This window comes from Toxotes jaculatrix, chromosome 7 (genome assembly GCF_017976425.1).
Source record: "Toxotes jaculatrix isolate fToxJac2 chromosome 7, fToxJac2.pri, whole genome shotgun sequence".
NCBI lineage: Eukaryota > Metazoa > Chordata > Actinopteri > Toxotidae > Toxotes > Toxotes jaculatrix.
This window is the reverse complement of record NC_054400.1, coordinates 27,382,452-27,396,392: the sequence shown is the minus strand read 5'-3', so window position 1 is coordinate 27,396,392 and position 13,941 is coordinate 27,382,452. Positions and strand designations below refer to the sequence as shown.

Genomic DNA, 13,941 nt, shown 5'->3' with positions numbered 1-13,941 from the left:
TGGGACCTTGTCCTACCCCCCATTTGTGTGTACCCCGAGTCCAACGGTACCAGCCTTGAGTGTCTAGCACATAGGGTTCCGGAGTTATGAGCATTTGAAGTTCCCCCATATAAGTGAGTTGGGAGAGTCAAAATCTGGGGTTTTAACCAGGGTCCGTTTTGACCGATCCTCAGGGGGGTAAGATAGAGACATGGGACCTTGTCCTACCCCCCCATTTGTGTGTGCCCCGAGTCCAACGGTACCAGCCTTGAGTCTCTAGCACATAGGGTTCCGGAGTTATGAGCATTTGAAGTTCCCCCATATAAGTGAGTTGGGAGAGTCAAAATTTGAGGTTTTAACAAGGGTCAGTTTTGACCCATCCTCAGGGAGCAAGATAGAGACATAAGACCTTGTCCTACACCCCCATTTGTGGGTACCCCGAGTCCAACGGTCCCACCCTTAAGTCTCTAGGACTTAGGGTTCCAGAGTTATGAGCATTTGAAGTTCCCCCATATAAGTGAGTTGGGAGAGTGAAAATTTTCCTGTGTGAAATGCCAAAAGTGTTCCCCCAGAAAGTGTCTAGGAGCACGTTTCAGAGCCTTAGGAGTGGTTTGGACCCCCTTTTTGTGGTACTTTTTTTCAAGGTTAAGTAGGTGTTTAGGGTTGTCAAGAGTGTACAGGGCTTGGAGTTTTAACCAGGGTCAGTTTTGACCAATCCTCAGGGGGGTAAGATAGAGACATGAGACCTTGTCCTACCCCCCCATTTGTGTGTACCCCGAGTCCAACGGTACCAGCCTTGAGTCTCTAGCACATAGGGTTCCAGAGTTATGAGCATTTGAAGTTCCCCCATATAAGTGAGTTGGGAGAGTCAAAATTTGAGGTTTTAACAAGGGTCAGTTTTAACTGAGTTATGAGCATTTGAAGTTCCCCCATATAAGTGAGTTGGGAGAGTGAAAATTTTCCTGTGTGAAATGCCAAAAGTGTTCCCCCAGAAAGTGTCTAGGAGCACGTTTCAGAGCCTTAGGAGTGGTTTGGACCCCCTTTTTGTGGTACTTTTTTTCAAGGTTAAGTAGGTGTTTAGGGTTGTCAAGAGTGTACAGGGCTTGGAGTTTTAACCAGGGTCAGTTTTGACCGATCCTCAGGGGGGTAAGATAGAGACATGGGACCTTGTCCTACCCCCCCATTTGTGTGTACCCCGAGTCCAACGGTACCAGCCTTGAGTCTCTAGCACATAGGGTTCCAGAGTTATGAGCATTTGAAGTTCCCCCATATAAGTGAGTTGGGAGAGTCAAAATTTGAGGTTTTAACAAGGGTCAGTTTTGACCCATCCTCAGGGAGCAAGATAGAGACATGAGACCTTGTCCTACACCCCCATTTGTGGGTACCCCGAGTCCAACGGTCCCACCCTTGAGTCTCTAGGACTTAGGGTTCCAGAGTTATGAGCATTTGAAGTTCCCCCATATAAGTGAGTTGGGAGAGTGAAAATTTTCCTAAGTGTGAAATGCCAAAAGTGTTCCCCCAGAAAGTGTCTAGGAGCACGTTTCAGAGCCTTAGGAGTGGTTTGGACCCCCCTTTTTGTGGTACTTTTTGTCAAGGTGAAGTTGGTGTTTAGGGTTGTCAAGAGTGTACAGGGCTTGGAGTTTTAATCAGGGTCAGTTTTCACCGATCCATAGGGGGGTAAGATAGAGACATGGGACCTTGTCCTACCCCCCCATTCGTGTGTACCCCGAGTCCAACGGTACCAGCCTTGAGTCTCTAGCACATAGGGTTCCGGAGTTATGAGCATTTGAAGTTCCCCCATATAAGTGAAATGGGAGAGTCAAAATCTGGGGTTTTAACCAGGGTCCGTTTTGACCGATCCTCAGGGGGGTAAGATAGAGACATGGGACCTTGTCCTACCCCCCTATTTGTGTGTACCCCGAGTCCAACGGTACCAGCCTTGAGTCTCTAGCACATAGGGTTCCAGAGTTATGAGCATTTGAAGTTCCCCCATATAAGTGAGTTGGGAGAGTCAAAATTTGAGGTTTTAACAAGGGTCAGTTTTGACCCATCCTCAGGGAGCAAGATAGAGACATGAGACCTTGTCCTACCCCCCCATTTGTGGGTACCCCGAGTCCAACGGTACCACCCTTGAGTCTCTAGCACATAGGGTTCCGGAGTTATGAGCATTTGAAGTTCCCCCATATAAGTGAGTTGGGAGAGTCAAAATTTGGGGTTTTAACAAGGGTCAGTTTTGACCGATCCTCAGGGAGCAAGATAGAGACATGAGACCTTGTCCTATCCCCCCATTTGTGGGTACCCCGAGTCCAACGGTCCCACCCTTAAGTCTCTAGGACTTAGGGTTCCAGAGTTATGAGCATTTGAAGTTCCCCCATATAAGTGAGTTGGGAGAGTCAAAATTTTCCTAAGTGTGAGATGCCAAAAGTGTTCCCCCAGAAAGTGTCTAGGAGCACGTTTCAGAACCTTAGGAGTGGTTTGGACCCCCCTTTTTGTGGTACTTTTTTTCAAGGTGAAGTTGGTGTTTAGGGTTGTCAAGAGTGTACAGGGCTTGAAGTTTTAATCAGGGTCAGTTTTGACCGATCCTCAGGGGGGTAAGATAGAGACATGGGACCTTGTCCTACCCCCCCATTTGTGTTTACCCCGAGTCCAACGGTACCACCCTTGAGTCTCTAGCACATAGGGTTCCGGAGTTATGAGCATTTGAAGTTCCCCCATATAAGTGAGTTGGGAGAGTCAAAATTTGGGGTTTTAACAAGGGTCAGTTTTGACCCATCCTCAGGGAGCAAGATAGAGACATGAGACCTTGTCCTACCCCCCCCCCCCCCCCCCCCCCCATTTGTGTGTACCCCGAGTCCAATGGTACCACCCTTAAGTCTCTAGGACTTACGGTTCCAGAGTTATGAGCATTTGAAGTTCCCCCATATAAGTGAGTTGGGAGAGTGGTACTTTTGTTTAGGGTTGTCAAGGATCTGTATGAGAGACTTATATGCAAATCATCTGACAACTATAGTTACATATATGTGTGGTAGCATGAGAGTGCTGGGATGTTTCCTGACAAATCCGGAAGTCGGAAAGTGCTGCATGAACGGCTGTCAGTCCCCAAAATGTGTTTTCCCTATATGGGTCCAAAATGCTGATGAGCAACAACATCACCCTCAGCAAAAAAAAAAAAAACTTCTTCAGTTTATTCAGCTAATTAAAAAATTAGCTATACACTATTTGGGCTCACTTGTTGATGAATTGTTATAGTATACAGTACAGTAAAGACTTACAATATACAACATACAATATATACATACACAGCACAGCAGCTATACAATATGTATGATATTAAAGGATGCAATAAATACTTATCAATTTAAAAGGAGCATAATGTTAGACCTACCACCACCAGAGCAAGTTCCTAACTCAGTAATCAGCATGTGGCTGATTCAGGTCATTCCCACTGGCATCCCCCCTTTGAGGTGTGTGTGTTTCCTCATTGACGTTGTGGGACTCATCTGAGCGTCTTATTCGCTGTGGGCACAGCTGAACAGGCAGCAGGAGCTCAGCTCTATTGAATAGTGAAGATCAGCAGCAGGGCTCTTTTTAACCTGCTCATTGATCTGTATGTTTTCTTCTTCTCCCTGGACAGACTTGGCTGAGTTTGTATTCCTGGGCCTGTTTCTGGCAGAGATGTCCATGAAAATGTACGGCCTCGGACCCCAGAACTACTTCCACTCCTCGTTCAACTGTTTTGACTTTGGGGTGAGTCTTCCTGTTCGGCTGGGAGTTCAATCAATGCATGAGCATGTGTAGTGTAATTCATGTAATTCAGGGCTGCTGCTGCTTCAGAAGAAAAATGTGTTTGATTATTGGCAGAGTAAAGTGTTTGGGATAAAGTGCTTGCCAGCTGTATTTATCAGAATGTGTTCACAGGTGATTATTGGCAGTATTTTTGAGGTGATCTGGGCTGCCATCAAACCTGGGGCCTCATTTGGGATTAGTGTCCTGCGAGCTCTGAGACTGCTCAGGATCTTCAAAGTCACCAAGTGAGTCAGCGCATATATCTGTTTATGTGCTGGGGATCACTGATTATGTCATATATGTTCATACAGTGTATCTCCGTGTGTGTAGGTACTGGAACTCTTTGAGGAACCTGGTGGTATCTCTGCTCAACTCCATGAAGTCTATCATCAGCCTGTTGTTCCTCCTCTTCCTCTTCATCGTGGTCTTCGCTCTGCTGGGCATGCAGCTGTTTGGTGGCCAGTGAGTAATTTATTTCTAATGTTGCTGCTGCTCGTAGTGAAGAAATAAAACACAGCCATCTTGAGGGACTTTACACTGACTCCATACAGAATGACTCTGGTAAAACAAGGCTTAATGGATTTGATTTGAATGGATCGTGAGTTTCTCGTCCTTCCATCCTTTGACAGTGTAACAGCATCTGGCTACTTATCTGTTAGCATCATCTGTGACAGCTGTACTTCTTGGCTGTTTGACAGATTCTCTCACTCGTTAGCCCACTTTAACTCCTGCAGGTTAAAGTGGGCTAACAAAACAAAAAAAAAAGCAACGTTATAACTACAAACTCAAAAAAAAAAAACTCAGCAAAAACAGCCCAGAGGTCAAAGGGTTAAAGAAGAATATAATATTTTGTCACTTATTCTAGAAACATGGACAGAGCATCATGATTCAGCCCTCAGCCGCTGTCAGCATCTCTCTGCACTTTGAAATAATGGGACATATACACAAGTTAGAAATTAAGTCTTAAAATATAACAGTGAATACTTGAATCTTAAAAAGAATCTTGGAATAATTAAAGGAGTAAAAACTCCCAGCAGAATATGATGAAAATAAAAACACATTTCAGAGCAGGCCTCTGGAACAAATGCAGTTTTCCCTCTCTCCTCTCTGTGGCTGTCTTTTAATGAGACTCAGACAGAAAGAAGCTTTCTCAGATTTTCAGAAGGCACAAGACAGATTCTGCTGCCATCCCAGCCTTCTCTGTTTGCATCCCTCGGTTTTGGGGGGAGATGTAATTAGGTCCCAGTAGACAGACAGAGATACAAAATGTCAGCATTAGCACAAACTCATCCATTTGAGAAGAATAAACACTCAGACATCATCCATAAGGTCACACAGACCAGGCACTCAGATGACACAAATCTAATGGGCATATATTGCACTGGAATAATGTGCAACAGGCTAATGGAGAGGATAATAAAGTGCCCGATCCAGCTGTAGGTGGAGGAGTGAATGTGACTGTGTCATGGCTTTGGAGTTTGATTACATTCAGAGACTGTTCATTTTCTCCCTGCAGGTTTAATTTTGAAGACGAAACGCCGACAACTAACTTTGACACGTTCCCAGCAGCCATTCTCACCGTCTTCCAGGTAAAGGTCAACTCCATCATGCATATATTTTTTTTTTTCATCCTGCTCTGCTTGTTCCTCTGAGCTAGACTCAGAAACCAGCCCTGTGTCTCTCCTGCAGATCCTAACTGGGGAAGACTGGAACGCAGTCATGTACCACGGCATCGAGTCGCAGGGGGGCGTTCATGGGGGAATGTTCTCCTCCATTTATTTCATCGTTCTCACTCTCTTTGGAAACTGTATCCTGCCCCATTGATCGATCCAGATCGACTGGGCCTTGTGGCTGTCAGGCAGCCTTATAGCACAGTGAACGAATTTATCATTGATTTGAAGAACAGCTGCAATTATAAACGCTGCTTCTGTGTTTATCAGACATTTATAATCTTTTCCTGAACCCACAAATAACCAGACACACTCCTCAACGTGTTCTTGGCCATCGCTGTTGATAACCTTGCAAATGCCCAAGAGCTCACTAAGGTACAGTGATTCTTTATGGCTTTATAGGGGTTTGGGATGAGGCAGTAGCACTGTCTTACCCAACAGCAGCCGTCAGCAGAAGTCATATAGCTTAAATCATATCCCACAGTTACTTGCCTTTTTTATCCCCTTTCTTTACAACATAGTAAATATTCATAGGATATGAGGGTAACTTGGGTAACTGGTTTTCGCAAGACTGTTCCCTTTGGAGGTGTGTGTGTGTGTGTGTGTGTGTGTGTGTGTGTGTGTGTGTGTGTGTGTGTGTGTGTGTGTGTGTGTGTGTGTGGTGGGGAGGGGGGTGGGCTACTGTAGTATGACTGATGTAATGCTGCCTCTGTAACTCAACATAATCGGCAGCTGTTAACACCTCACACTGAGGAAGAAGCTGTTATCCACTGTGTCACTGACTTCTTTAAGAGGCTGTAGTCTTATTGATTAATCCTGCAGCATCTCTGTGTACACATTGTGTCCAGTTACAAATCATACTGAGTAAGAACAAATCAGATCTTATTCATAAAAACGGAAGAAAATCAATGAAATGACTCCATAAAAGTGGCTCCTAAAATAATGACAGTCTGGAATTGTAGGCCAGTAGTGATAAAGACCGGTGGTTGTTCAGGGCTGGGTGAAAAACTGGGGGGAGGGTTGTAGAATCACCTGTTCTATAATAATTCACAATAATTTTAGTATAATTAACATTTATTTCAGCACTAATTGCATCATATAACATCAGAGTCATGCCATTCTCAGCCCTCTGCTGCTCTCACTTTCTGTGCTCTAATAAAAATATTGTTTTTAATCACTCACTCATTTCACTTCTTTCTTTCTTTTTAAATTGATTGCTGTTCAGCTGCTCTCCGTGAAACTTTCCACAGGTTTTTAACATTAAAAAGCACCAGGAAAGGGTAAAACTAGGTCCACTGACCAGCTGTCAGACTCTGAGACTCTTGTTCTGATGTGAAACTGCATGAATCTGTGCAGTGTTGAGTTTCACTGACAGTAGTTTAACAGCCTTCCAAACAGGAAAGTGGAAGCGAGTAGGTGAAATGAGTGAATCGAAAACGTATATACTATTATACTGAATTGATCAAAATAGCAGGTAAACTTGTGCTATTTGTACTGTATGTATGGTATGTATGTATTTTGCCAATACTGTCCAGGATGAGGAAGAGCAGGAGGAGGCCATCAATAAGAAACTCACCCTCCAGAAGGCCAAGGAGGTAAAGGAGGTCAGCCCCATGTCAGCCGCTAACATTTCCATCACAGCGTAAGTCAACCTCTGTTATCTAATGTTCGTTCCAGCCTTTCTGAAATCTCTGTTCTTCTCTTTTATTGCTCAGCTCTCACCCACAAAAAAAAAAAAAAAAAAAAAGACACATGGGAATTCTGGGAATTTTAGTTCTACAGCTACCCATGCTAAAGAGCAGTTCACCAATATGTCAGCACTCATGACTCTGCAGGGCACACGTCCATCCTGCTCGGTGATTCAATTCTCAGGTTAGCGTTTAGCTTAGGGCACAAACCCTTAACCCTAGCCTAAAAAATGGGAGCAAAAAATAAAGATGAAAGGCAAAAATATAAAACAGCTATGTATACAGAATCCTCCAATAATTCAGTATAAATATAGCAGAATGTTAACATCTCTAGGTCGTTATTTTTCCTGTTTATTTCAGGGAAGCAGAATATTTAGACAAACAGACAGCATAGTCAGAATTTTCTTTTGATATCTTCGTACTTGGTCCCTGTTTGATTTAGCTCTCGGGGCTGCTTTTCCCAGATGACAGCCACATGTTGAAGCATGATGTTGATTAACATTCTCAGAGTCAATGTCCCAGTGAAAGTCAGTGCTACTCTGCTCACCCACACAGTCTTTTCTTCACAAAGCAGATCCCCCGCTCTCTGCCTCCCAAATGGCCTCTGCTGTAGAGTTCTGCAGGGTCCCGGAGAAGAATCATAACATCAGCAGACAAAATACTACTCACAAGTGAAATGAGAAATGTTTTACACTCTTAAACAACCAGTACGCCCATGAGATCCCATTATATTTCTGACAACCAACCATGGGCACAGACATACAGCATATATGATACTGGGATGGACAGATATTTAACAAAAAGCTTTTCAGAGGAAGCAAAGATACTGAAGCTGTTGTGCAATTTTAATTATAACCATTCACAAGGCTAATTATGGACTAACTGTAGATTCTCCAGGCAGTACATGATGCGTATTATAATGTTAAGTGATATTTCATACATTTATTGGTGTAGTCATTGTATTGTTTTAGTTCTTGTCAGTTTAATTTATCCTTGTTTCATTATTTTGGTTTACAGCAGTCAACATAAGATGTACAGAAGCATTTACATTGCATTGTTGTGAACTGTCCATTCTTCTTAAGATACTGTTGTGTTTCTGTAGAAGAATGACAACATAGTCTGTGCACTGCTCTGTATTCTGTAACAAACTGTTATTATTGCATTAGCTGTTAAGGCTCATTTGTGAACATAAAGGTTGTGTAACACAAACATAAGATTGCTGCTCCTCAGGCATAAATAATTTCACTGGTGGAGCTGAACCTCAAACAGAATTCTTGAGCTTTTTTTTTTTTTTGGAGAACATGGCAGCTGTCCTGAGTTCTCCACGGCAACGAAGAAGGTTTGGGAAAAGGAACAGTACACCTTTAATCTGGAAGCACTGTCTGCTGGATGTGTAAATAAGCCACTGCTCCATGTTCACCATAACAATTTTACAAGGGGATAATATATCAGATAGTATATCAACAACAAAAAGCAGCTTTGAGACTGTAGGTCCTGACTCCAAACCTAATGCAAGGGCTACTTGAGAACTGGTTTGGAAAACAGACTGTGTCAGTGTGAGTGGAGGTTCTGGCCCACAACTGAAACCAGATGCATTTTCAGTGTGCCCAGTTAAATGAAATCTTATCTACAGAAACACAGTGAGACATTGGCATCAGTTATGGATTTAATACTAATGTCAGAATTTTTGTTAAATAAAGAATTTTTTTTTTTCAGCTCCACCCATGAAATTATTCCTGTATCCACACCACTCTGTGTCTACACATCTATAATTCAATTCAGTTTGCCTTTGCACCACTCAGTGAAATTGTGCGTGTTTATAGATTTCAGTGTAACTCCACTCTGTCATGACTGGGCTGTACAAGTATTTCCCTTCCTCATTGTAGCATATAAGTCAAAATGTCCCTGATGGCCCATTTGTGTGACATTTCCTTTCTGGTTCAGTCTCAGTTTTGTGTTTCTGAGCTTTGACTGTTCATTACATTGAAATGTGATGGGAGGAGCTAATGGACACGCAGAGAAATGTCGAATGGTGTCTGGCTGTTTCCCTGACTTCATCCTAAATGATGTCCCCTCCCCCCTCCCCCATTTTTGTTTTGTGCATGTGCAGTTTTCTAACACGCAGTCGAGGTAACGCGCATTCTAGCAGCTCATCCATCTGCAGCGTTAACTCACTGTGAGTTATTACCTCTCTGATACACTTTTTAAAGTCCTCTCATGATCCTTCTCTCATTCCTTCTCTTCTGCTGCTAAACCCTTTCTTCTTCTGGTGTCATCATGTCTTTCTTCTGTGTGAGTTGTCCAAAAGAACGTGGCAGCTCTTCTGTGCTCACAGAGCTGTGTGTGTGTGTGTTTCAGTATTTCCATGCACGTGTTGTGTTTTCATTATTTCCCTGTGGACAACAAGGGTCACAAGTGTCTTTGTCAGTGATGGTAGTATCTGACTGTCTGTGATCCACATCCTTCTGTCTCAGAGCGATTTCTCACTGACTGCACTTCTTCTTCTGTAAATCTCAAGATGCTACATATCACTGTTCATTCTGTATGTGATATGATTCATTTCCCAAGCTGGTTGTAAATATGTGTTGTACGTTATAACTGCAGTGTCAGCTGTATGCTTGTGTTTTACAGATAAAGAATGGGACTGCTCAGTAGAAACACAGCAGCTTTTGATAGCAGTTACTATCATTGTTATTTGTACAGTGATTTGTGGTGAGTCAGAACGATGTGGGACTTTGACGGCTGACAGTGACACTAGTGGACTCACGCTGCTGGGGAAATTTTATAGAATTTTCATATTGTCAACAATTCCCATGAAAATGAATGGAGAGTATTTATGTAGCACTTCTCTTGTCTTGTTTGATCTTATCGACCACTCAGAGCACTTTACTCTACAGGCCACATTCACCCGGTCACACACACATTCATACGAATGTTTTTATTTTGTCTCAATCCCACATGCACCATCCTGCTGCCTCGGATACAGATTAGTGCACCAAAACAGTCTCCAACAAATGAACTATTGAGTAACGTTTGCTAAAAACCACAGTGACCAGCTATTTGAGGAAATTACTGAAACTTTTTAAAAAATGAAATTATATATTTGTGAGGTGTGAGGTTTAAAGGTTTACGTCTTCAGTAAGCAATGAGCTAGAGGCTTAAAGCCACCGAGACAAGCTAGCATACTGTTGGTTTTAATCTTTTCATTGGATTTGTTGACAATAAGAAAACAATTTTTAAAAAATTGAGTTGTTTCCCATATTCTGTATTGTTAAATGCAACAATCTTCAAAGCAACAAAAGCACTAAATGAAACCTCATTAACCTTATAACCATTAAGATTTGGTAGAAATCTGTCAAGTGACCTTTCACTTGGCCATCAACTAAGGTGTCTTTACGCCTACTGTGGTCATGTGTAAATACATAGATTACACTGTAACAATAATTCGTTACTAGATTGCATACACTTTACCAGACTATCTCCAAAATTGTTGTAGCACTTTCAGTAAGTGATACTGAGATAAGCAACTAAGAGTTTCCTTCTTTAGGCTGCAGATTCTGTGATATCCAATATTTGTTGCCAGCAAGCAAGAAAGGGTTTGCCCCCCTAATCTCAGATCAGATCACACATCTTCACTCTGTAATTATAAAGCAGCTTTAGGTCTGGCAGATACTGAGGGTCTAACAGCTGAAAGACAGAATTAGTGTTGTAATTGGCCATAAAACTGTCATTTTTGTACTATTTTCAGTATTTGTTTGTTCTGTAATTTCATTTGTATAAATAATGACAGCTAGTAGCACATATATACACATTCTTCAGTTACTTGTGCAACCCTGGTTCTATGAGTAGTTTGAGTGCGATGTCTCAGTGTGGGATATGCTCCCATGCGCCTCTTGCATTGCGACAAAGACTATGCAAAACTATAGTTTACTTCAGTGCAATGGAAGCAGATCCCATAGTGAAATAATGCTATGAACGGTCAATCAGATCAGTCAAGCCAAACATTACACAGCTCTTTTCCACTGTAACCGCACAAGTTTGCATTCAGAGTTCAGTATTTTTATCTCCTGCCCCCCATTATTACCCTGCTCCCTCTCAGCACAAACAATTTCTGTTGGAGTTTTTGTATAATTTTGCATCTCTACTGTACACGTTTCTCCCCTCGTCAGTTTCCTGAAGCTTATTTGCTCCCTCTGTGCTTTTGTCTGTAACTTGTTTCTGTCCCTTTGAAATTCCTTCTCTCCCTCTGTTTGTTTCAATGTTGCTCCCTTTATGTGTTTGTAGGAGTTATGTCTGCACCCCAGTCCATCACTTCCTGAGGTAAACCCAGCCGCCTGCTAGCAAGGTGGTGGATGATGGTGATGATGATGATTACATACGTAAAAACATACATAATCATTTTCTCATTATTTACATCCTTTGAAAGCAAGACCACATAAATAAAACAGACCTGCCCTGCATTGCTGTCATACACACCATGTTACAGGCTTTCCCGTTCATTCAGTGAGTCCAGTCCCATGTTGTCCATCTACCCTCTTAGCAGGATCACAGTGCAGTGTGTTACATAGTTTTACATATGTAGAAGGTGAGTATGAAGAATGTAACGGCAGGATGATGGAGCATTGAAAGCATGGACTAAAGTTACATTCTGTCCCTATAATCTGACTTATTTGACCCAATGCCACGTTCAGAGATGGCATGGTTACATGTCATTTTCCAACTGTAAAATAATGTGAAGAGATAGCACTGTTAAAAGTTCACACAGAGTCAACAGTGCATGCATTCAGCCATTTCACAGTGCTGTATTACACAGACATTGACAGAAAAAAAAAGGTGTTTCATGTCACAGCATGGTTATGTGGCCATGCTTGGCCTTTGTTCAGACATATCCATGGATGAGCCCTCTCCACAGTACAACTGTGATAAGTGAACGCAGTGGTTTGCTGTGTTGAAAGCGCCATTGCACCTTGTTCATACTGTAAATCATTCAAGCATGTAGGGACTATGTGTGCCATATATAAATAAAATGAAATATACTGCAGGTTTTATGTGCCATGAAGTATAAAGTACATACATACTGAATGTGTCACAACTCAATAGAAAACCGTGCCTGCCAGTGTATCCATTGGAAATGCTTAAATCCTTTGTAGAAAAGACAAGTGTTGTGAAAAAACTCTGTCACCGATATCAAAGTAGAGGGATTGGTAAATAATTTACATGGGATTTTGTATTGTGGTGTCAATGTTTTCAGTGGTTTTGATTTGTCTGTTTCTTCTGCCCCTCCCTTAGTAAGGAGCAGCAGAAGTCAATGAAGACAATGTCGGTGTGGGAGCAGAGGGCCAACCAGCTGAGGAGGCAGAACCGGGCGAGCTGTGAGGCCCTGTACAGTGAACTGGAGCCTGAGGAGCGCCTCCGTCTGTCCTCGGCCCCCCACAAGACCCACCACGACCGGCCACTGCTTGTTGAGCCCTGCGACGGGCCTACGCTGGGCGGCCACCAGCACCACCATCATAAGCCCTGCATGCCAGAGGAGGCTGAGACTGCCGCCGACCCTCCTGTGCCTCACCAGCCTCTCCGCCACCACCGCCACAGAGACAGGGACCGCACCAGAAATAAAGAGGAGACAAATGATAACGGTGACACTGGTGGGAGACACCACGTCCATCACAGTCGCTCCAGAGATTATGATGGCAGTCGGGGCAAAGAGGGGAAGAGCGAGAGATCCCGCAGCCGAGAGGGAGGCAGGAGGCATCACCATCAGAGCTCGGTGGATGACAGCGGAGGTGGAGGAGTCACGAGCGAGAGAGAGCATCACTCACACCGGCAGTCCAGAGGGGGCAACGGGACAGTGAACAGTGGAGGGAGGGGAGAGCGAAGATCCCGGCACAAAGATGGACGTTCTTCTCACAGGGATGGGGACAGGAGTTCCAGGGGAGACAGCGGTGCCAATGGAGAGAGGAGGAGACATCGGACTCATGGATCCAGGGGCCAATCCACAGTTGAGGGAGAGGAGTCCAACGAAAGAGAGAAGACTCATGGTCACAGGTAAAAAGGATTGAAAAATCAAAGCTACCACACAGTCAGCACTCTTTCCTCTGAACAGACTTTGGGACTTTGAGGGCTCTAAGCTCATTTAAGCCAGTTGTAGTTTCTGTCATGCTGTAGCTGATTAGTGGTGAAGAATTCATTCAATATTCATTCAGTATCTGTTTGTTTTTTTGTTTTGTTTTTTCTTTGGTAACAGTCACGGACCACGCCCACATGCACCACACAACATGTTACTCCAGATTTTTGTTAATACCTGTCCTCTAGGTTTTGAGATACATGTTTTTGGTATCTGTGGCGTCCACTATCAGTGAGGCTCAGGATGCTTTGGTAGGCCTACTCCCAAATCCAGTCTGAAAATATCTACCAAGATTTATGATGATTGGACAGATCGTGAATGAGTTATGGACAATTTCCAGCCAAGTGCACAACACAGGGAGGAGAGGAGACTGGAGCGGAATAGAAGAGTATTTATTGCAGGGTTAAAGGGATGGGATTTGAGCCAGAGGGGATGGCTGGGAGCGTGTGGGACTGGGCTGGTGGCTTAGGGAAAAAGCCAGGGCTGAACCCACCAGAGTGTCCAGACAGTGGGAAGCTGGGCCGCTGGAGACAGGGGCAGACAGGACTGCAGGAAGAGGAGAACAGATTAAGCAACAAGGCAACAAGCAAAATATATATTAGAGTGGTACCATGGTGGTAGTGGCAGAGCTGGGTCTTTGTGGAAGTCTTGATTGCAGGATGGGATGCAGCTGGTGGTGGGGTCTGCTCTGAGT

General features: G+C 43.5%; 1 protein-coding gene across 1 annotated transcript in view; it reads left to right on the top strand.

Annotated features, from left to right (window-relative positions):
• The first annotated feature begins 3,655 nt into the window (after positions 1 to 3,655).
• Positions 3,656 to 13,941, top strand: part of LOC121184486 (voltage-dependent N-type calcium channel subunit alpha-1B-like) — a 55,375-nt gene continuing 45,089 nt past the window's right edge. The window contains 8 exon segments of the mRNA XM_041042170.1: positions 3,656 to 3,726; positions 3,898 to 4,010; positions 4,096 to 4,227; positions 5,282 to 5,354; positions 5,455 to 5,572; positions 5,743 to 5,810; positions 6,971 to 7,081; positions 12,420 to 13,168. Coding sequence (XP_040898104.1) covers positions 3,661 to 3,726; positions 3,898 to 4,010; positions 4,096 to 4,227; positions 5,282 to 5,354; positions 5,455 to 5,572; positions 5,743 to 5,810; positions 6,971 to 7,081; positions 12,420 to 13,168 — 1,430 coding nt within the window. The 5' untranslated portion in view covers positions 3,656 to 3,660.